Source organism: Harpia harpyja, chromosome 2 (genome assembly GCF_026419915.1).
Source record: "Harpia harpyja isolate bHarHar1 chromosome 2, bHarHar1 primary haplotype, whole genome shotgun sequence".
NCBI classification, from domain to species: domain Eukaryota; kingdom Metazoa; phylum Chordata; class Aves; order Accipitriformes; family Accipitridae; genus Harpia; species Harpia harpyja.
The window spans coordinates 77497155-77520910 of NC_068941.1; the positions used below are offsets into that span (position 1 = coordinate 77497155).

The 23756-nt window shown below is 42.5% G+C and overlaps 1 protein-coding gene and 1 long non-coding RNA gene across 7 annotated transcripts in view; one reads left to right on the forward strand and one right to left on the reverse strand.

Moving 5' to 3' along the window:
- Positions 1-7762: 7762 nt before the first annotated feature.
- LOC128152648 (uncharacterized) lies at positions 7763-10482 on the reverse strand. The gene is made up of 2 exons (XR_008238722.1): positions 9535-10482; positions 7763-9136 (listed from the first exon to the last, which is right to left on the reverse strand). It is a non-coding gene; the product is annotated as an uncharacterized LOC128152648 (long non-coding RNA).
- Positions 10483-10808: 326 nt separating this feature from the next.
- The window catches only part of SORCS2 (sortilin related VPS10 domain containing receptor 2), a 586176-nt gene continuing 573228 nt past the window's right edge, over positions 10809-23756 (forward strand). For all 6 annotated transcript variants that reach the window (XM_052780552.1, XM_052780555.1, XM_052780553.1 and 3 more), the window contains exon 1: positions 10809-11196. In XM_052780552.1, the coding sequence (XP_052636512.1) occupies positions 10816-11196 (381 nt within the window). In that variant the 5' untranslated portion in view covers positions 10809-10815. The remainder of the gene's footprint in view (positions 11197-23756) is intronic.

Consider the following 23756-nt stretch of genomic DNA (forward strand, 5'->3'; position numbering starts at 1 on the left):
GGATTCACATGCATGACTTAAGTTAAATGTATGCTCAAGGTCTCTACTGATTTGTGAGCCTTGGCATAGGACCTTCCTTTATTGCTCTTTTTTGTCATTGCAAAGTCAGTAATGTATTCAACATATTTTCCATAATTTATAACCCAACAGTGACAAGCACTGTATCAAATGCTGCTGTAATGACTGATTGAATTAATGAAGTCCAGGGGCCATGTGCAATATTGAACAGCTTGACAAAGAATCAGACTGTGGTTGGAGATGGGGGGAGACTCAGCCAATATTAAAAAAGATCAAGTATGCACCCTATTCACAGTAATACTCATATCCCTAGGAATAACTACTAATACAGCTAAGGCGGGAAACCTGGAAAATGAAGGTGCTTTGAAAATAAAGTGGTAGAAATGAGCTAAGGTTGAGAAAAATTCTGCATCAAGCCAGCTACAACTGAATATCTTCACTAATATTTTGTTCTGCTGACAACAGAGACCCCATGAGAAGTCTTTTTTTTTTTTTTTTTTTCTTCCCAAAACAGAAGATTTGTGTCCTGTGATGCAGTTCTATGCAGGCTAAAACTACAAGAGCACTGCTGGAAAATTACGGGAACAATGATTTATTCCTGGGTTGAAAGCTGAACAAGGGAAAACACATAAACACTGCACTATAGGCACAAAGGGTGATTATTTTTGCCACATGAAACAGTTTTAAAATTCATGGGAAAAAGTAATTTTTGTAGGTGGTTCAGGTCTTATAAAAATAGCTATGGATGGTATGTTTGCTTTTCAGACTGCTATCTTTGCTCTACCATTCAGGTATTTTTAATGGCTTTTCTTGAATAAGACTTAGAGTAGTTATGTTTATTGATGGATGAATTTATATGATTACAGCAGACTAAAATTGCAGAATCTTTACAATAGCAGAAACAAATCTACATCCCTACTGTATTTTTCTTCAGGAAGTTGTCTTGGGAGAAAAGATCTGATAATTCTATTTGATTGATTTTTTTCCCCCAGTTGTATTTATTTTAAGTATTTCAGTGGATAAATGCACTACTTTTCTGGATGCTACACTCTGAATCATATATGATGAAATTAGAGTGAAGTATGGGAATTTAGCAGTAGTTTTGTCACTAAAATATATATAAAAGTCATTCTCTGTTTCTTTGTCAATTTTTACAGTTTAGGTGATGCAAATTCAGATTTCATATGCTCTTTCGTAAGCCCTAAGCAGATTTGTTTTGTTAGGTGTTTCTAATGTCCGTCTTTCCAAGATTTCTGGTTCCTTCTGTGGATCAGGGATACAGAATTACCAACTAAAGATGGAAAAAAAAAAATCCTAGTTAAGGTCCTTTTTTCTTAAAAATTATTTCCCAAGTATCATTTAAAAACCAGAAGAAATCAGTTCAGGTCCTGTAATGTAATAACCACTAAAAACTTTTGCAAGTTTAGTCAGGCAGGAGAAGATGGTGAGAAAATCATGCTAGACCTTTCTACCACAGCACTGCAAAGGAAAAACTAAAATGTTGAAAAATCATGAGAATGTCTTACAGAATGTGACATTAAAATTAAATTCTTGACTCCACTTTCTTTGTCTTCCAATATCCTGAGTCTAGAGGATTAATTTATTCAGTGGTTTTGGTCTTTCTTTGAAAACATGAGGACTGTCACACTTCCTAAATGCCAGCACTGAGATTTTTATGCAGTCTCGTGATTCCAACAGCTGGAGCTCTAAGAAAAGTACTGTGAATCTATAAGCTGCTGTATAAGCTTTATATATTGTTTCCTACGGATACACATTTGCTCTTATTTACCTCTCACACCGTACTTATTCCCAGTTTCCAAGTGAATGATATAGCAGGCATATGGAAAAACATACAAGTTTCCCAGACTTCCCTGCTTTTTGATGATCCCAAAGAAAATTGAAACAGCCACTCATGCCAGATTTCTAAAGGCAAATTCATTTTCTAAAGCATTTGGGCTCTTAGCTCCCATTGATCTTTGTAGAAGTTAGGAGCCAAGAGCATTGAAAATGCCTACCTGCATCTTTACAGATTTAGGCTCTTTCAAGATTCTGGATCAAAGGGAACTTCAGGCTAGGCTGCAATTGTTTGGGATCGGAGAGAAAATATTGCATAGGAAAGAAAAAAAGATAGATAAAAGCTTTTCTTCTGGATATTTTTTCATCCTGTGTGTTTATAAGAGGTACTGATAATGGAATTTATAGAGGGCTGTTCAAAACAGTTTGATATTTATGCATCAGTTTGTTTTTTTCAAGTTAGTTAGGTCATCCTATATTCATAGGACAATACTAAAAGGTACCTTTTCTTTGGGAAAAGTGGTATATTTTCTTGATGTAAGTAACCTGGCTTGGTGCATAAAACAAGACTTTAAGATGTTACAAAATATGGGGGGTTTTTTGTTATTTTACTAGCTCAAATGCAGAGCAAGAATCATTTAAAACAAATTAATGTTTAAATGTAGAAACAGAATTGATAAGAGGAGCCTTGGGAAGTGTGAAGTCCTTTGTGTTTCTCCAGCTTGTGATTCCAACGCCCTCCAGCCTATTACACAAAACATCTGCCTTCAGCTGTTCCATTTTTCAGGAACAATAGCTTGTAGGAGAGGAATTGGTGCCAGTTGGCTTTTATGTTTCTATTACTTTAATTTTCACTATTACTCATACAGCTTTTTTTTGAAAATGGTCTTCTCCAAAATGTGTGATGGTCAGGTTCCCTGGCATCTAATAGTACACATTTTTCACAGTGCTGCATTACTTTCAGTAACCCGTTTTTTGGGGGGACAGGGGAGGAAGACTTATCTTTATCCATTCATCTAGACCATGCAAATCTATATTGCAAACAAACAAGGAAAAAAAAAAAGACATGAGGAAGAATAAGCCAGCTCAGAAAAAAGTGCTACCTAAACAAAATTCATGTACTATTCTGTTGATTATTTAAAGCATCTATTCCTGAAGGTTCTTACTTTAAGTAAATCTGTTTCACAGGTTTAAAATAGTGTAGTCTTCTATGATGTTTTAGTTGAATATGTCTTCTACAAAAAACTCATTTTTGTTGGTTTGGCTTTGAACCAGCCACTGCTATATCTGCAGACCTCAGCCATGAGACAAAATTTAGCAAACTCCCTGGTAAACTTATAGCAAAATCCTTCCCTACCCCTTCAAATAGTCACACAAGACCACACATTTAGTACCCCATCCCACGCTGACTTAAGCTTGATTGCTTGCAATGGAAAGGATTTGCTCTGTTGGTCAAAACCCATTAACCATAAATTGGAGCCTACTCAACATCTGCATTCCTCACTGAGCTCTCTCCATGAAGAGTTCAAGAGGATCGAGGTAGCTGTAAACATGTCATACTGACTTCCAGCTAAACATTTACCAGATGGGAAGATCTCCTATTAGAAAAATGGTGCCTTCAGGGATCATTTGCAAAAGACCAAAAAGACTCATTTAGAAGGAATTGGTTTTAGTTGAGCTTAATATTTATTTATTGTTCTGATACTATTTTCTCAGAAATGCAACCATATTAGCAAACTGATTAATCAAATGACACTGGTAAAAATACTCATAAGATTAGATCAGAATCTAAGTGGTTGGTAAGACATTAACAGTATTTTTTTAAATAAAAGGAACTGCATATCTGTACCTGTATGAAGATGAATGTAAACCTGAGAATTACATCCTTTACACCACATTTTACTTACTTAAATATCCAAATCTTTTCCAGCTTTCCATATTTTCTCAAATAAGCTTATGAAATTTTAGGACAGAAAAAGCATGAGTGCAAAGCTACTCAGTGAAAAACAAATTCCCACAGTCTAGGCAGCCACATAAAAGTTCTTGTTCTTTTGTGAGCTCTTAAGGTGCAATTAATCCAACTCTCATGTTTTCAGAACTCTCCTCATTAATTGTTGGTGAGAAATTATGAAGGCTCAAGACAGATAATCTTACACCACAACATTATGCTTCACCATATGTTTTCTATTTCGGACTAAGCCATTGTTTCAGGCTCTGTGGCATAACAAATTTATACAGGTTAGCTGTATCTCTTTTTTTTTTTTCTGATTGATGGAAGATAAAACTTTAGGGGCTCAGCTTGTATTCATTGTCAGCCTGTTTTGTAAGTGACAGTAATTTTACAACTTTTTTCTCTTTGATTTTATGAGCTAAAACTAGAGAAAATTATAGTGTATACTTCTGAGTAAAAATCCTGCAAGGTGCTGAGCTGTTCAGTAACTTTCATTGAATTAGATGAGAGCTGAAGACGCTCAAAGGATGAGGTTTCTAGTCTACCTCAGTGACTTCTTGTTTATGGGCTACTGGCCTATATAAACATGGGTGGTTGTGTCAGTTTTTTCTGCATACTTACTGTTTACTAGCTTGATACTGATAAAATTAGAAGCTATTTAGCCTTCCCTCAAATCATTTACAGCTCTTCCAAATTTTTTCTCATAGGTGTATGTCAGTTAGTGTACTCATACCTGAACACAGCTCTCTGTAATAATCAGAGATAATACACTATACTGAAATCCCCTCTCTTTTATATTGTTCAAATTTGAATAGGATAATTGAACGTGTACTTTGTAGCTTAGTCAGTCCTTCATAGAACAAAGGCAGCTACTCACTTTTTTGACTTCAGAACTTCCCACAGAAGTAGAGTTTTGTTTCTCTAGTGACAAGTATTGCTTCCTATTAATTAGGCTTTCTTCTGTGGGCATCTGGGCTAGCTGCTGTCAGCAACGTATCAGTGAATTAATGCGAGCAAAATAATCTGACAACTGCTTGATTTTTTTATTCTCTCAAATGGAACAACTATTGAGAAAAGTGTTAAGACACCTAGATTTGTTGGCTATAGAAAGATTTTTTTTTTTTTGTAATTGTAGTAATGCAAATAGAAATTATTTGGACCCTGAGAGGCTTAGCTAAATAAAAACTCTGCTGTTTGGCATAAAGGAAATGAGGGTATGGCATTATGTATAATTGCATTTAACATAGAAGAAAGCATTTGTTTTTTGTTAATTGGGTAAAAAGGCAATAAAGCTTTGCCCTTTATTAATTTGTTACCTTAGAATGTGGTCAGAGTGAGTAATAAGGCTGATTTGGAGTCAGGCATTTTGATAAGACACATGAGATTAAGTTGTTTTATGCCTGAGCATTTTGTCGAAAACCCTGCATGTCACTGTGCTTTTAGTGATGTTGTTAACATAAACACAATGTAAATGGAAATTGTTTTCTATCTCATGAATAGAATAAGGTATCCAAAATGCATCTTGATACATTAATTTAAACCAACCTTTAAAAGAGGTAAACAATCTATAAGGAGCATGCTTAATTGGGTAATTCTTCTGTGATTTTCTACCATATTGTGCATCTGCAGTCATCTTGCGTTACCAGCCTAAGAAGGCTGTGAGTATGAAACATATAACAAATTGTTATAAATATTTTTATTTGCAAAGGTACTTCTTATGTCCAGCAGCAAAAGGAATATTAGCATTGCATCTTGGTTTCTGCTCAAGCAGAACTTGTGGCTTTCTGTAATACTTTCAGTGTTTGATCAGAAATGGTAAAAATAAAGCAGGTTAATTGAAGCCTTTTTAATCTTAATCTAATCTGACAGTCAATAAAAATGTGAGTAGACTTTATTAGTATAGCACTAATAATTCTGCCATTAACAGGAAGAAACTTGCCTTGGATTTACAACACACTAATTCTTTTTCAAGCTTTTTCTATTGCTATTCTGGGACTAGAGGAGCTCAGAGGTGTCTGATACTAGGTTATTTGTCTTTTTGTCTGCCTGTGTGTATTTGCTGAGCCAAAGTTTATAGGAGACATAAAAGGTGACAAATTTAGGGAAGCCTCTTTGTTTTAGGATCCTTAAACTCAATCTAAACTAGCTTTTTGGCAACCCTTAAGAAGTTCCAGTTGAACAAGCTTTGAAACTGGGAAGCCCTTCGCTTCTCAGAGTTGGTCTCTTACATTGCTTAGCTTGCTTGAGCTTTCTAGACAAAATTACACTCACTGGTCTGTAAATTAGCTTCCTTCCTTTATTAACATACTTGATGTTAACAAACCTATAAAAAATCAGCAGCAATTCTCTTCTCTTCTGTTTGCGTTTCAGCTGGAATAGTCACAACAGAATTCGAAGTAATTAAATATTCTGGTCATGCTTTGGACTAGAAGTGTGTTATTTTGATCATCCTTTGCATAACCAAACATTTTTATGAAGCTGGATCAACCTTTGTTTTCTCTTTTTGTACGGTATCTACCTAATGCAATTGGACGCTGATCTGTGATGTGGTCCCCTGACTTTGGACAAAACAAATATATGGTTTTACCTCTTAAGTGATTTAGCTACAGGACTTTGAATGACATTAATGGGAGTTTGTCCTGGTTTCAGCTGGGATAGAGTTAACTGTCTTCCTAGTAGCTGGTACAGTGCTATGGTTTGAGTTCAGTATGCGAAGAATGTTGATAACACTGATGTTTTCAGTTGTTGCTCAGTAGTGTTTAGACTAAAGTCAAGGATTTTTCAGCTTCTCATGCCCAGCCAGCGAGAAAGCTGGAGGGGCACAAGAAGTTAGCACAGGACACAGCCAGGGCACCTGACCCAAACTGGCCAACGGGGTATTCCATACCATGTGACGTCCCATCTAGTATAGGAATGTGGAAGGGGGGGCGGGGGAGTCGCCGCTTGGGGACTAGCTGGGTGTCGGTCGGCAGGTGGTGAGCAATTGCACTGCGCATCATTTGTACATTCCAATCCTTTCATTATTGCTGTTGTCATTTTATTAGTGTTATCATTCTCATTATTAGTTTCTTCTTTTCTGTTCTATTAAACCGTTCTTATCTCAACCCACGAGTTTTGCTTCTTTTCCCAATTTTCTCCCCCAACCCACTGGGTGGGGGGGGAGTGAGTGAGCGGCTGCGTGGTGTTTAGTTGCTGGCTGGGGTTAAACCACGACAGAGTTACATAATGAAACTTCCTTTCCAGTTTTGCAGACCTCAGGCTTCTCATCCAATCTGCTCAATACTCATATTTTGAAACTATGCTGTCGTTAAGTGTACATAGTAGTGATATAATGCGATACAGGTATTGTTGCTACCATATCCCTAGTCTAGAGTTACAACATTTTATTATTGTGAATTACTGATATATTAAATATGCATTATTTATTAGATTGGAAGATTCAGTAGATGTGTATTAATCAGGCTGATGTAAAACCAGCTTCAACAGCCATTGAAGAAGTGGCCAGGTAAAAGCCTTTCACTTAGTGGCAGAAGTTCTCTTTATTTATCCTGAGAATGTCTATTGCAGAGACAAGAGGTGGTGCAAAGATTTTCATAGGATTGCCCACACATCTGTCTTGGTTATGATAATCTCTAAAGGAGAGAAAACAGAGAAGTTACTTTCGGTTCCATTTAATCCTCGACCTCTTAAGAGCCTGATACTAAAGGATTCAATTAGTGTTAAGCGGAGTGGTAGGTTGAGTGATTCCTCCCTAGGTACTCAAATCTCAAAATTCATACAGAGAAATAAGAACTACATCCATTTCTCTCTGCTTTAGCATCCTTCAGGTGAGATTTTTAATTGACTTGCCTAATAATAAAAGGCCTGTGCAATTATTCTTTCTCAGTGAGCAATCAGTTGGGCTGTGTGTCCATCAACCTTGGTCAACATCTTCTAAACTTGTAAGACAATTTCAACTAAATTGGCAAACAGGGGGAAGTCACAAAAATAAATGGCAAGTTTTGTGACTGGGCAGACAAGGAGGACTTTATTAGTGGATTTGTTATGTTCCTGTGAAGATACATGGCAAAGGTATTCTGACAGTGGGAAAAGATTCAAGCAGATCTTGCAGTTGACCATAAGATGCAAGGCTGGAGGAAACGAGGCTTCATTAGTTCTAGAACTACTGCTTAGTTTTCTTTTTCTTTTTAGGTCTCATTGTGGGAAATGCCAGTTACTGACAGATACAAAGAGCCTGACTCTTAGGAATGTGGATGTTATAATATCTTATGTGCTGCTCACTGGGAGCCCTACCTGTCAAACACTGTGGTGAATACAGAATGGATAAGCATGACAAAGTCCAACTGTATTCATTCAGATGCAGTATTAGGGTTTGTATGCCAGTTTTAACGTGTAGGTACTCAGGCCCTTCCATCTATTCTGAGTATTTTTAGGTTATTCTACAAATGTTGAGTAATCTTTACAATTTCACACGAGATAGATAGGCCATGATGTCAGGATCAAAATTATTGAATTCCTAATAATGGAGAAATCACCCCTTCATGTTAGTTGATACGATTGTGGTCAATCAGTGTTTTCTTAACAATTCAGCATTGCGTTTTTTCCCTTGTTCCTTTTTGTGCAGAGGTGCAAAAGATGGAAGGTGACACGCTCAACATGCAAGTGTTACCCCAGCAGGAATAACTTTCCACTCGTGTGTCTTCTGTGAACTGTTGAATCACTGCCTAATTTCTGCGCCCCTAAAGAACATGTCCAAACAGCAATGATTCAAACAAGCATTTGACCACCAGCTGTCACTGAGACCAGTTTGCAAGAGTCAAGGGGGTTTCGTATAGAAAACTAACTTTCTGCCCACTTAAAACCAGGTGCTTTTCCCCCTACAAGGGTTGTGGTTCAGAGGGATAAGACACTGTGAGGAAACCAACTGCATGCAGAGATCATTGTCATCTCATGCTCGTGTTTCACTTCCTTTAGACAGCTCCCTATAGCTTCTCCTAGTCCTTCTGAGCTTTCAGTATTGCCTCCAGAAACCAAGATTTGGAAAAAACCAAATCGACTTGCTTTTTACACAAGATGTAAAGTGCTTCAGGAATGAATTTAATGTATGGCCCCTTCAAGAGTCCCAGGGGCAGCTTCTGGTGACCTGGGCCAGGTGGTGCTGCCTGCCTGAGTTCCTGCGGGCTGCCCGGGCTCCTGCTGGCAGGGTGTTCGGGGCAGAATCTCCGAAATTGGCAGCTGGAGATTCCCAGAGGAGGTGCAATTCCTTCTTTTAATTCAGATACCGTGCTGGAGGAATGAGGGGAAGGCTGCGCAGAGGCTGTTTTGAGGCTGTGGGGCTGCGCTTGGGACTCTGAAAGAGGAATTTATTGGGAGCTGTGGAAAAAGCACATGGGATTATTTGTTTAAATTATTTTTATTTTTAATCTTTATTCTTTTTGAAATGTGAGAGTCATCCTGAATTTGAAGCTGCCTTATAGTTTGAGCCACTACAGTAATAACAGGGCAGGTTACCAGAAGACTCCTAGCACTGAAGGCGTACAGCTAATATGTAATCATATAGCTTGCTGAAAGTCATTTTTACATGCATTTGGGATGCCCGGGTTACTTTAGGTCATTACGGTAGTCATCCCAGACCTGTAAACGGTATAGTTAAACCAGTGGATACTATTTTTTCTATTAATCTTCCTAGAAAAGCCTTTGTAATCCTCATTTTCTAGGCCATTAGGGTAAAGGCAGATTACAACTAAAGCTGGTTTACTAACTTCACTCACCTTGGTTTTGCCCAGCCCAGATCTCTTCTGTTAGGTGTCATCTAACGTGTCTGCCTGTAGCTGGAGTCATTACTTCCCTTGGTGGTCATTCAAGCGTGTTTTCTGCATTTAGGCCTGAGCAACCTTATCTCACTGTGAAGTTAGATTCGGCTTCAGAGCTGGTCCTGGACCGCGCAGCAGGTTGGACTGGGAATGCTCCGGAGGTCCCTGCCAACCTCAATTACCCTGTGATTCTACCCTGCTGCCTCTCACAGCATCAAACCGCTTCACAAGCCCCAATGTATTCACCGGTGTGCAGCACGCTGCAGTGGAGCAGGAAGAGCATCCAGTCTGTGATGCCTCAGTCTTCTTCCATCGCTTCACCTGTCTGTTCTGAGTCACGCCACGCTGCACAGCCCCAGCCGTTGCCCCTCCTGGCCGTGCCCACGCTGCCCCGAGCATTTATTCCCCGGTGCTTCCATGGATCGGTCGCAAGTTACGCGTCGCACGTCCCCACAGTGGGCAATCCTGGATTAGCAACCGGCCGTGGACAGTGCGGGTGAGAGCCTGGTGCCTCCCTCCGGGGAGCTGAGGGGCCGAAGAAAGGGCAGGCTCCCGTCCTCCACGGCAGCACTTCTCGTCTTAATCACAAGAATCCTGTTTTTGCACCTGCTCCATTTGCTCCTCGGCTTCCAGCCGCTGGCAAACAGAGCCCTTCTGACTTTCTTCACGGCATCCTCCTGGGACTCACGGCCCGACCAGGGCCATCCCCTGTGCCGGCAGAGGCAGGGCTTGCGTGCTGGCCCCAAGCCACCCTCGGCCCGTGGCGCGCTCGCCCCGCGGGGCCGGCGGATCTTTCTCGCCGCGCTCTCCAAACGCCTTTCCCCGGAGCTTCAGCGTGAAACTTCACAGCCGGCGGGCTCGGCCGATGCCGGGACGTTCCCGCCTCGCCGGCGGGGACCTCCCCTCCCCGCCTCGCCTCGCCTCGCCTCGCCTCGCCTCACCTCACCTCACCTCACCTCACCTCACCGGGGGGCGCGGGCGGGCGTGCCCGCCAGCCCGCCCGTGTCCGTGCGCGCGAGAGCGCTCCCCCTCCCCTCCCCTCCCCTCTCGCCCCGCCGCCCGGCGTTTCGGCGCGGGCCAGCAGATGGCGGCGCCGCCCCGGCTGGGCGCGCAGCCCCGCGCACGCCGCTGCCGCGCGAGCCCCGCTCCGGTTACAACCCTCCCCCGCCCCCGCCCTCCGCGGCGGTGTCTCCCTCCCCGCCACCTCCCCGCCTGTCACTACCACGCCGGAGAGCCACCATGGCGCACGGCGGGCCACGCGTGTCCGCCGCTGCCGCTCCGCGCGGGGCCGCCCGCCTGCCGCCCCTACTGCTGCTGCTGCTCCTGCTGCTGCCGCTGCCGCCGCCGCCGCCGCTGCTGGGCGCCGCCGCCGCCGCGTTGGGCTGCGCGGAGCCCCGCGGCCGCCCGCGCCCCGGAGCCCTGACCCGCGGGGCGCGCAGCCCGCCGGAGGCGCGGCGCGGCGGCGGTGGGGGGGCGGCGGCGGCAGAGAGCGGCCGCCCCAGGAGAGCATCCTCGGCGGCGGGCCGGGAGCAGGTCTCCCTCATCAGCACCTCCTTCGTGCTCAAAGGGGACGCGTCTCACAACCAGGCGATGGTGCACTGGACGGGCGAGAACAGCAGCGTGAGTGCGAGGGGCGGCGTGGGGGGGGGGGGGTCCCTGCTCTTACCCCTGCCCTTAGCATCGCTTTGCTCCCCCAACTTGCGGGGCGCAGCCCGCCGCTGCCGCCTGCGCTCCGCCGGGCTCGGTGCGGCCGGAGCGCGCCGCTCCCGCCCCGCCCGCCGCCCGGCCGGGGGCGCGGGGGGTCCCCGCGGGCCGCGCTGTGGGCGAGCAGCGCCCCGGCGGCTGGTGAGATGCCGGCGGGAGGCGAAGCGCCGCCGGGGTCGGGCCGACCCCGCGCAGCCTCCGCCACTTCGCCAGAAGTTTGGAAAGTTTACGAGCGCGCATCTTGCAGAGGGGCCGGGTGCGCGGTGTGCGCCGCGCTGCGAGGAGGAAGAGGAGGAGGAGGAGGGCTTGGCCCCGGAGCGGCGAGGTGGTGTCCGGGTGCGATCGGCGTGCCCCCGGGGCCGTGCGAGGGTCTCCGGGTAAAGGAGAGGCAGGGGGCGAGCGGCGGCGCGGGGATTATCCTCTCCAGCCCCGCGTAAAATCCCAGATTAAATTATCGAGGCTTAATCGATTCACCTCGATTCAGTCATCCCCGTGTAAGCTTCCCCGCGCCGCGCTCTGCCTCCTCAAGCGCCAGGGAAAGAAAAACCCAAACCAAAACAAAAATCAAGTAAAAACCCAGCCCCGGGCTTGAGGTGGATGTGAGCGGCAGGAGCGGGCGGTGCGCGGCGAGGGCTGGGGCCGGGAGGGGTCCGTCCGTCCATCCCCCGCCCCACGGCCCGGGCTTCACCCCGCCGGGCCGGCTGCGCGGCGTGGGGGGGTGTTCCATAAAGGTCCGGGAATAGCAGCATCTCTCCGAGGATTTTTACAGCCTCGTCGATGGATAAAAACCGCGTGCCGCGGCCGGTGTTACTGCATTAGAGCATCAGCGTTCCCAACTTTTCGCAGTTAAGGCAGTGTGCGTCGCCTTTATTATTTAATTACCTGTTTCAGACAGCGACTCTCACGGTGAGCGCCCATAATCTGTTTTTAACTCATTTTCAATTTCAACTAGTCTTCATTTCTTTGTGTGTTGACCCACTAACGGCTGTGTATTTGCACGGGTGGTTTTGGGGATTTGCTGCTTCTAATTTATCCTTTACTGAAACATTATATCATAACAGTGGGCGTCATAGGTAAATATTACATGGCACCTTGCACTGCCTGTGTAACTTCATAGACAGGAAAATATTCTTATGAAGGCTCAAGATCAACTTTCTCCTGGAGGATTTTAGTGTTTCTGGAAAACTCTCGAGTGTTTTTACTACAGTTCAGCTAAGCTCCGACTCTGCTTGAACTTCATGAATTTAGCATAAACTTTACTTAAACTTGGCTCAGTTCAGAGAGCTCGTGTTGTACTTCTTGTAAGTATGTGAATTATCATCCTTTCTCTAGGATCTCAAGTCCTGGTTTTTGCCTGTTTTGCTAGGGAGTCACCCAGGATGTGGAGCTGCTAAGGCTCCGCTGGAGAGGATGCAGTGATTCCCTTGAGCACGCGCAGCGCTTGTGTTAACCCTCTTGTATAATCAGGTGTCAGAGTTGGAGTCAACATCATAAAGCTTGACACTTTCAAAGCCAGTTTTTGATTTGCTCAGGAAAGAAGTGTAAGATGATGGCCGTTTTCTGTGAAAAGAAAATGTTGCAAATCAGCAGCGTCAGCTATTCTGATTCTGTCCTTCCTCCATTTCTCTGCTGTTAGACTGCTGCCGTTTTTGTGGACAGTGCTTGCAGGCTGTTAGGACTACTTCCTTGAAGAATTAGAATAGAATAGAATCAATTCAATATTAAAAAGTTGGCATAAGTTCATTTTTCGACATAAAAGGCAAGTAACAGCTTTCATGCAAAGCGCTCTGAAGTCTCTAAAACGAATATAGTAGAACCTTGCTAATCCACATTTATGACTAGTGGTCTCTCCTCGCCTGTCTGCAAAGATCTAATAACAGATGCTGCAGTGAGGGCTTGTATTGCTAAAATGTTATTATTTTTTCACAGTATGCTACAGTTCACTTACTAGAATACTACCAAGTAGTCTCTTCAAAAGCAAAGATAAATGGCAACTGTCAGAGCAAATGAAAGTGGTTACAGTCTTTTCTGCAAGTTAGTTCTTTTTTGTTTGCTTAATTACTATCTACTAATTCAGTCTTGCAGGACGATACTCTCATCATGAATGCCTGCAGACATTCTGTACAGTATTTACACATTCAATTAAAAATACTTTTGCAGAGTTACTTAAAAAGTATGCTGCTTGCTCTGCCTGCCATCAGGTGATTATCGTCAGGCAAGACTGGATTTGAACGAGCGACCTGGTAATGAAAGACTCTTTGCCGCCTTAACCCCAATGAGAGCAGCCAGTCTTTTTGCACTGGATGTTTTACGGTATGACTGTCAGCATTTTTTTGCACCTTCTTTTCTTGTTAGCTTTGTTTTATTGCATGCTTCCAGTAGAAGAGCTGATTTTAACAAAGGCTTCCAGAGAAAAATGATTTGTAAAGACAGTCTGTAGAATCTTTTTTTTTTTTTTTTTTGGAACAGAAGTGGAAGAAATACATTAGGCCCTGAATGTAGAAATACATTCCGCACGTCAGCCCAGTGGAAGCAGGATGGGCTTAAAGGGTTTGGAGAGAATTTTGCTGCCTGTATGTATGTATGTGACGTTAAAACAATTGAAAATAAGTACCTGATCCAAAACCTATTTAAGGTAGTCTTGAATGTTTGTTTGTATAGCTATCTATGTATGTATTTATTTCACTCTGGGTTAAGTGTTGGGAGGTAGGAACGCTAAGATCCAGTGCTTCTCAAACCTGGCACCTTACCCTGCATTCTTAAATCTACGGCAAATCTTGCCTTGCCTCAGAAGCACAGGCTTGAGCCGTGAAGCGCTGTTCTGTCCCAAGCGCATTGCAGTCAAGGGGAGGACTGTCATTCATAACAGTGGGGTTTTGGATCAGGCCCTGTGAACCTCAGGAGGCACTAAGCAATCTTAAAGTGTCAGGACGCACATTTGACACCTCATTGGAGGTACTCAGCACTTTGTAAACCAAGGACCTAAACTAGTTCCTTTACCCTTTACAGCTGTGTGGCTGAAAATTTGGCAGTGATGAGCTCCAGATGACCATATATCCTCTTAAACACCTCACCTAGTAAAATAAATGAAGAAGAAATATGCAGTAGGATTATTCCTTTGAGCTCCATGATAGAGAGACAAATAACCGTAAAAGCTGAGGGGGCAGCTGCTTCTCTGAGGGATGTTCACCCGCATGAATAGTTCATTGAAAGTGCTACCATGGAGTACTCATGTGTGTGGATCAAGGTAAAATAAATAAATTTGAAAGGGGCAGAGGTTAGGTTGATGTGCACGTGGAGCTTTAAAAAAATTATTTACATCTTGTAAATCCTCCTGTGCCACAATAATAGGAGCATGTGATTTTTGGTTGCATGAAATGTCTTGAAAGAAACTAAGGAGGCTATAAATTAAATCAATCCTCTCTCCTTCGCCTTCTTTTCTGCACTGTAGAAGTCTGACGTGTACTTTGTTATCCTCTCGTAATGCCATTAGTTTTGTGAATTAGAGAAATGGTGGATTTGATAGCACAGCAGAGTATATGGTTGCCCTGATTGTAAAGTGAGCTTGAATAACTGGGAAGATCACTGTAGGCTCCCTTGCTTTGTCAAGAGAGAGCTGTGCAGGGGGGTATGCAAATTGCTTCCGGTTTTGTGTCCTCATTACTTTTATTTTGTACTCTAATATAAATTCCATAAATGATAAGCCTGTCCCTGACCTTTCTTGACAGTGGGATGCATAGTTAAAACCATTACTAGTGATGCAAGTCTTGCAAAGCTAGTCCTTGTAACATTCACTGGTTAGTGAATTCCTACAATTAGTATTTCTGCTCTCTGTCCCCTATGCCCACAGAAATATGTTGTGCACTATTACTTTCAAACAAAGGCTCATGCAAGTGGAACTAATTTCCTTTGCAGTCTTGAAATATCATAAACTGAAGACATGACAGGTGGGTGGTGCAGCGCACCATTTACTCTGGTAAGGGCTAGTGACTGGCATTTGTGTAACTGATAAATAACATGGAGTCGTGCATAGGAATATATACAGGTAGCATGCTTCAAGGATAGCCTCTTACTGTGTTAAGCTGAATATGTATGTTCCTAGATTTTCTAAAAATACACTACCCTTTCTAATTTGGGGAAAAATAGTCAATTGATGACAGCTTGTAAAAACCCTACTTTTCCTTAGAAGACACCTTATAGTCATCCCAGGAGCTTTTTTGTGCTAGGTAAACAAACAGCTTTCTTTGCAAAACTGTATTCTTTTTGACCCTCTTGGAGAATTCCCATTGTGCATTAATACTAGCTGATTAAAACAAAAAAATCAAAGCCAAAACAGAAATACGGGGAGAGTGAGACTTGTATTCACAATTGATTTTGATTCATGGGCTGCTCTTCATGCTGTGTGCAGACTGCTAAAGTGTTGTGAACAGGACTTCCGCCAACTAGTTCTAAGACTGCAGTGTCATGGTGCCAGTATTTCCATTTTTTGTTTGTTGTCAAAATATTAAGTTCATGCAGGCACTTATTTGTCCAGTAAGTTGATGTCATGATCCCTCGTAAACATGTAGCTCTTTGTTATGGAAAATAAACATAATTATACACACAATTTTTTCCAGACTTAGTATTTAGCAGCACCTTATCAGAAAGGAAGGTTTATCGCACATCTACAGAAATTGCTACGCACAAAAACTTCAGCTGATTCAGACTTTTCTGTATTTGATATACAGATACTTTGTTTAATTTAAAAATTATTACCCTTTGTGATACAGTTTCACCATATATGATTTGTGGAGCCCAGTGATCACGAAATGTATTCTTCTGGCAGTTATTTTATTTAATTGGTTTTCTGTTTTGTTCAGTTTGCAATAAATTGTGCTGAGGGGATCTATAAAAAACATTGACTTCAATATTACTGTAGCAGTATCTATAACGGTAAATGTAATTATCTATCCAAACTGGGCAAAAGTCCATTTGTGGTAAGGTTTTGGTGCTGCTTCTCCAGAGTAGCCAGACTACTTTTTATGAAACTAAAGGGAGCATGAGGTCAAAAATCCTGACGGCTCAGGCCTTTGATAAATGGCAGATATATTGCAAAGTGAAAGGCAGACTTCCCATAGGGAGGTGTTTTTTTTTAAATTCCTTGAGATGATAGTGCGATAAAAAACAAACAGAAACCAAACCCGATGGCTATATTTGAATGGAACAGCAGAATCCCACATGGAAAGCAGAATGATTTTAATCTGACTGAACTAATTCAGGAGTTTAACATCTTTTTTTCCTTTTTTTCCCCCATGATATAAAGTTTATGGCTTACTTCATTTATTTGCTTTTACCAGCCTCTGTTTTCCCTCTCTTCCAGCCCTACACCATGCTAGTCATGTTGCTGCCTGCTGAGCTCCCTCCATGTTTCAGCAAATTCCAGCTGCTAAAGGAGAGAGCACCTCTTCTCATCCCCTAAGTAGACACTTAAAATTGATACATACTTTAATTAGTAAGTATGTGTTTCAAACATGCTTGAAAGTCCTCTTCCACACGCAGCCCTCCACACCTGCAGCCATACCTGGTTTTACCTGGTTTGCTGGTTTAACTGGCATTACCTGGTTTGCTTAGGAGCAAGCTATTAGCAGCCTTAGCTTGAGTAGGTACTACTGTGCCGGCGTTGGGACAAGCTCAGAGAGTTTAAATCTAGGAGGGAAATTTAGCAATGAACACTAAAGACAGACACCGGATTGAAATCCTATCTCTGATACTGCTGATGTTACATGTGCATGATAAACCAAATCTGGCTTAATAACAGTCATTAGATACATGTTTAGGTTGTTGATAGCAGGTTCACATATCACAGTGGGAACATAATGCATTCTTCCCAAGCTTGACAGTGTTAGGAATCTACTGATGCAGATCTTTGGAGAAAGATATGAGGACATCCCTTTTGATTTTATTAAAATTCAATAGACTAGTAGTTTTTGAAAGAACAGAAGGGGAAAATTATGAGCTTTTCAGAAAAACAGTAATTGTTCTGCTAAACTGGGAAGTTCTGTAAGGTATGTACCCCTTTACGAATTTAAAACATGAAACTGCCCAGGTTACAGAAGCTTATATGCCAAGTCCTTTGTATGTCCAAATAAAATATTTTCATAGAATCATTTAGGTTGGAAAAAAGCTTTAAGATCATCCAGTCCAACCGTAAACCTAACACTGCCAAGTCCACCAACACTGCCAAGTCCACCATGGTTATGTTAATTAGGAACAAAGGATGTTAGCATAAGGAGAGATAATCTGCTGTACAATGCAAGTGAGATCCTTCTAGTTCCTGAAAGCACAAATTCATTGAAGCAAAAGCTGAAAGTGGGGGTTGAAAGTAGTCTGCAGTATATGGCTGCTCGCTGTAGCTCAGGATGAAACTTGATGACCTGCAATATTCCTTTGGCATTTTTATTCCCATAGTCTCACAAATTTACCAAACATTCCTATCTCCAACCCCCTGCCCCAGTAATAATAATTTTAAATCCTAACAAATCACCAATGACAACACCACTTTTGGAAGAAATAATGGATGGGATCCTTTGTCGTGCCTAACTTCAGCCTTCAAGTCTAAGCTTGGACTTCTGCAGTAGGAAGGAGGTGGAGATGGTCACTGGCTTGATCTCTTCCCTGACAATCTTATCATCTGTACTTGAGAAAGCTTGGATGAGTTGACTTCTGAAAGCATGTATCACTCCCTCCTTATTGTAGAGGGGCCTAGATGGCAAACTTTGATAAAACAGAATTTATTTGAAGTTATCCCTAACCCAAATATCTTGAGTTTATTGCACAACCCCAATGCAAAAATACAGGTGCGGCTCTAAAGAATTTAGAATTACAGTTCTACCTGCATACATCCCTGAGAACAGAATTATACGCTTAAAGGATGTACATTGACAGAAATTACACAAAGGTCTAAGTTTCAGTCCAAGGGCTGCTCCAACAGCTGTTTAAGTCTTTTTTTTTTTCTAATGACTTGGAATATTCATACATAAGCAGTCACTGGGGCAAGGCCTAAAATTTCCCCTCTGAGTTGAGAATTAATCAGGACTTTAGAAATGTGTCTGCTCTGTGTGTATGTATGTAGGTTATGTTTTTCTGTCTCTCTCTCTTTTGTCCAAACCAGCAGATATGCAATGCATCAAGAAAAAGTGGAACAGTTTTAGCAGTAAGGGTTGTGAGTCTGTTCTGGCAGGAGAAGTGTATTTCAACTATTAGACCCTTCTGCTGGGCAAGCACTCTAACCCCGGTGCTGTTGTGCAAGCATGAGGAGGGCAGTGTCACCTCCCATGAGAAGCCATGTTTCACAGGGAGTTGCCACTGTGCACTGTGAAATGCTCAGTGTCGTAGGTGTGTGCTGGCACATCTGCTAGACTCGCTGGCTTCAGTAAGATGAGTGGAGAAGTGCTGTGTTTACGGATCCTTTTGAATTTCATCAGCCCTTGGTGAGGCTGTTGTGGAAAGAGGAGAGATGCTGAGATGCTGTTTTCTTGCAGGACTGAGAATGTGCGTGCCACCCTTGGCAGAGCTGGTGATGCTCCACACAGCCCCGTCACCACGTCTGCGAGCTCAGAAGCAGTGCTGCAGTATTCATGGTGATACCTCAGGGACATTTGAGGCTTGGCAAGAGGTAGAGCGTGAGGTTCCAAATGAACGGCTGGCTGTTGGGTTAAATTGAAGCTGAATAGGAGTACTGAGGAACTTTGCCAGTTACCTCACCAGTATCCTCTGAAATAGCACTTGCATTACATAGGTGATTTTGTGCCTCAGTTGCATACCTGCAATGTGAGAATAACGGTACTTCCCTATCTCTTAGGATTGCTGTTGCTCTAAACAACCTGTGCACTTTGATATTAAAGTAATGGTTATCGTCATAACACTTAAAGAGGCAGGACCATAGAAAATCACATCTGTGGTTTCTTTGTTCCTTTGACTGTTACACAGTACAATCTAGGAATTAGAGAAGAAAAGGCTCTCACAGGTCATGCAAACTTCTCTGCTTGTTCTGACGTTTGTTTTGATCAGGGCTCCTTTTAATGTGTAGACTCTGGCACTTCAAGGTCATTGAACAGACTGAAGATTATGTGTCTAAAAACATTTTCAGTGAAACTTAACTTGTATTTAACATGACATTTTCTGCCCTCGTTTACCAGTATACTGAAATAACTGTGCTTCTTTCTCAGTGTTTGTACCTTTCCTACTCTTGTAGACTAGTAATTATTTCTCTGAATAACATTTATTTTGGCCTTTAAAATTTTCTTTTATAACTCACTTTTGCTAGCTCTTTAATTGCACCATCTGGATAGGACAGTACCTACATAAAATAGTACCTACCTACCATGTATTTGACTGGCACATTTTTTAGAAATGTACATACACACAGAGATTATTGTTCATTTCTGGCTTCCCTGTAATCTCTTTAATGTCCTTGTGATTACCTGTGTTTTCTAAAAAGAAAACCACAGAACAGTAAATAGTTGGGGTTTTTTTTAATTAAAAAAGATAAGTCATAAAAACACTTAAATAATTTGGTCATTAGCAAAAAAGCTAATTTCTGTGGTTTCTGTTTGTTCTGGTAGATGAACTAGATGTATTTTATGTTTTTTTTCCCCATTCACTTTATGAAATTTGTTTCTTTCATGGTCTTTAGAAGCTCATTGGAGGTATGGTAAAACTGCATGAAGTGTCGTAGAAGTGTATTTGCAAGCACCAACTACTGTGATGTGCCCTTACTCCTACTGAGCAGTAGGCCCGTGTTTACTGGCCAGCGTGTTCAGTTTTAGCAGATGGCAAGCTATGCTCTGTGAAAACACATTTTTTATCAGTGTTACTGTCTCTTCTGTGCTCCCCAGACTGAAAGTGCAACGGGGAAGAGCAGTCTTCCCCCCGCACGTGTATGAACAAGATGTGGTATACTGGGGCTCTGCTCTGAGTTGATGGCATTTAGGTCCTTCTGTAATACCAATAAATAATAATGACGATGACTGAAGATTGAGCTCTTCCACTTGTAAATTCTAGCGGTGCATAGCCTGGCCTCCCTAACTGAGCTACCATAAGGAACAGTTGCTTTTCTCAGGTATTGAAGAGCAGCCTGTTTATGGTTAATGCATTCCCATGCTTGCCTCCACCAGCAATTGTCACTGCAAGACAGATGCCCAAGGGGATGGAACTGGAAGGTTAGAGGAATATGTTGGAATCACTCTTTGAGCTTTGGGCAGTGTTTCACAGTGTTAAATGTGACTGATTCTCAAGAAATAGTTGTTTCTTCATTGAAAACACAGTTGTACCAGGGGATGGTAGGTTGCCATAAAATCCTCCCGGGTCTAAGTTTAATAAGATATTTTTCCTGTATTTGCTAGCAGAAAAATACCTTGTAACTTGCTCTTTTCAGAGGATTGGAACTGCCTGTGAGTCTAAGGCATCTAAATCTGGAGCAGTACTCATTAAATCTTGCCATTTACGGAAAGCAGAATATTCTTCTCAGTTCTTCTTTTATGCTCCTAGGTATTGTGTTGGGTGTTCAGCATAAATAGACATCAGTGTTAACATAGATAGAGGTAAGAGTATAACCCTGAGGGAACTTGTGAACCCCTATTGTATGGGAAGCTCTTTTTTATGCATGCTTTTGGAGGTGCTCCATGGATGAGGCATAAAACCAGAAATAAACCAAACAAAAGCAACACGTGCCAGCAACAGGTGGATTACTTTCTGGGTGCATAGAGATATCTTTGCCAATCAATTACTGCCACAAGGCAGTGGGGACCCATTGGGATGTAGTGCACATACACAGTGCTCCAGCATTCAGCCTGTTACAGAACTTTTGAGGGGAACTGCGGACGGATTTGTAGCAGCAAATGCCTGGAGATGTCCAGGGCCCAGGGACCTGGCTGGTGATGCTGGAGACCTGTAACCACACACAGCTGGGTAGCACAGAAACGCTAATGCTCTTTTGCCCAACTCACCTCAGCCTGCAGTGATCTCCCCAGTGGGAAAGGAAGTTGAAATCGAACGATTGGGATCTGCTATGTGTTTGTGTGTTTGTACTTACAGGCTTTAATCTCGATGATTCTTAACTAAATAAACCCCGGTATCCTACTCCATGACAGGTTGGTATTAACATACTTCTGTCTCTAAGTTCCCAGCTGGTTTTTAGAGTGGTCCCACTGTGCTCTTTCTGAGCACTTTATGGGGCCCTCCTGAGGATAGTAAGGGTTCGCATTAGATTTGACTGCTACATATTGGTTTGCGGATATGCTGTGTGAACATCATTCCTTCTGGCCTCTCTTATGTTAGTCTTGTAAACCACAAAGTTTAATTGGTATGTATAGGACCTCAGAGTCTTGCGTATTATAGTATTTCATGTGGTTAGAGCATAGAAGCAAGCAGGCATATGAACTAAAAAGCTTTCCTCTCCCAGGCTCAGATGCCCCCACACAGGCACTAGGACTTCAGCAGAATTGTAGCTTTTGATTTAGAGGGCCATTTCTTATTTTGCTAATTTGTTTGGCTTTTAATCAGTGGTTTCCTATGTTTCCCTGTCTGTTACCCAACCACATAATGGCAAGCATGTCAAAAGGTCTCAGCTGCCTTGAGAGCAGTCTTGAATCATGTTCTTTGCCCTGAGTGAGAAGTACAAACTGAACAGAACCTATGCAAAACATCTATGTTGGGAGTACAGTAGCTTCGGAGTGGGACCTGTGTGTTCTGAGCACCTGTGACAGACTATAGAGGACTGACAGTGAACTCTGGTGGCTCTTGGCTATGCTGGTGCTAGGGTTAGAGAATTGGGAAGGTGTTACTATTGGTGGTTATGAGCTTTTCTTTCTCCCTGGAAGAGGGAGGTCAATACTGGCAGAGTCAGCTGAGACCTGATCCTGTTCTTCTGGAGGTTTCTCAGCCTGATAGGAAAAACAAATATGAAAGAATCCAGACGCTTTTTTTCCTCTCTTGTTTGTGTCATCCACTGAGGTGCTGCTGAGCACATGCAGGAGGGAGGAGGATGTGTGGATGGAGCAAAAGTGCCAGTATTTTTGGAGCAAGCAGGCCACTATATGTTTTAAATTTCTCTTGGGTCACAGATGTTATTATTAAACTCTGTCTAAAACCACTCTAAAGAGAAGCAAGAAAGTATGTTGCACATCAGCTGAACAGCATTTTTGTAGCTCCATGAAACCCACTTCGTGATTCACTGTTGGTATAAGCTCTTGGCTCCCACCAGCTTCTGCGAAGGAAGATGCAGAAGGAATGCATTCCCCTGCATATAGGCTGAATCAGGCACCTCTGCTTAAAAATTCTAAGATGTAGCTCAGCGAACATGTTTTCAGTTCATAATGAAATACATATGTTCATCTTCATGCAGCATCTCTCAAGGGCTACTGTGCAGAGCACTGAGGGCCGCTAACAAGATCTCCTTTTCCTTCCTTCCTCCTCTTCCAACTGCTTTAAAACAGTATTTTTTTTTATAAAGTGGGCTACATTTGGAGGGCTTTGAACCTTGGTATTCCTTTTAATAATCTCATTGGTCCTGGAGAACTCTAAGAGACAGCGTTTTTTTAAATTCATTGTTTAAGTACCTTGTGCCCTATGTTTCATTTCTTTATTTAAAAAATCCTTGGGGGAGAGGAGGGAGATGACTGATATCAGGCTACCATATATAATCAGTGTGAGAGCTAGGTTGTTAGCTGGTAAATTATCAATATAATTTTTTTTTTAGTTTAGCTAACTGCAGAAAAGGCACTTCTTAAACTGGCACGAACTGGCACAACTTAAGAATTGAATGAAAGCCAAGCTTCTTTGTCAGTGGGTGGACTTGGTTCGGCTTGGTCAGTCTGCAAGCACGCAGGAATGTTTGAGCTGCCTTTGTGTGTGCTACTGAGGCAAGAGATGTTTCATGAACACTGGAGCTGCACGAAAAGAAGACCCTCCACTTCCTGTTTGAATCAATGTCCATATTATTTTGAGGGATTACATCTTGCCTCTAATGTTCGTGACTGCGAAGAGACTGTTCCTGAAGATAGGAATGTAAGGCTAGAGAAGGATATAGTCTTTATCTCGTTTGCAGAAACTGCCAGCAAGTCTGGTTATTGCATTGCTGTATTTTGTGAAGTATATTGAGGCTCCCTGAGGGAGCAGGACGCAGTCCAGCATGATGTTTCACAGGGGTCGGTAGCTCAGAAGTCAAGCCCATTCAGATGAGAGCACTGAAATTCACATTTAGGCATAGACTGTGTGCCAGGAAATAATATAAAGAGTTCATAGCCTTTGATCCACAGTCTGTTGTATGTGGAGGGTTTGCACAAAATATGCAAGCTTTTTATTTTTTGTAGCAACTAAATAGACTCGTATTTATTAACTGAACCTGATTGTCACAGTCACTATCCCTCAGTGAGAAACTCTGCTCCCCTTTAGGCAACTTCTGTGTCTGTCCTTTGTTTCTGTTACTTTTCTGTCTG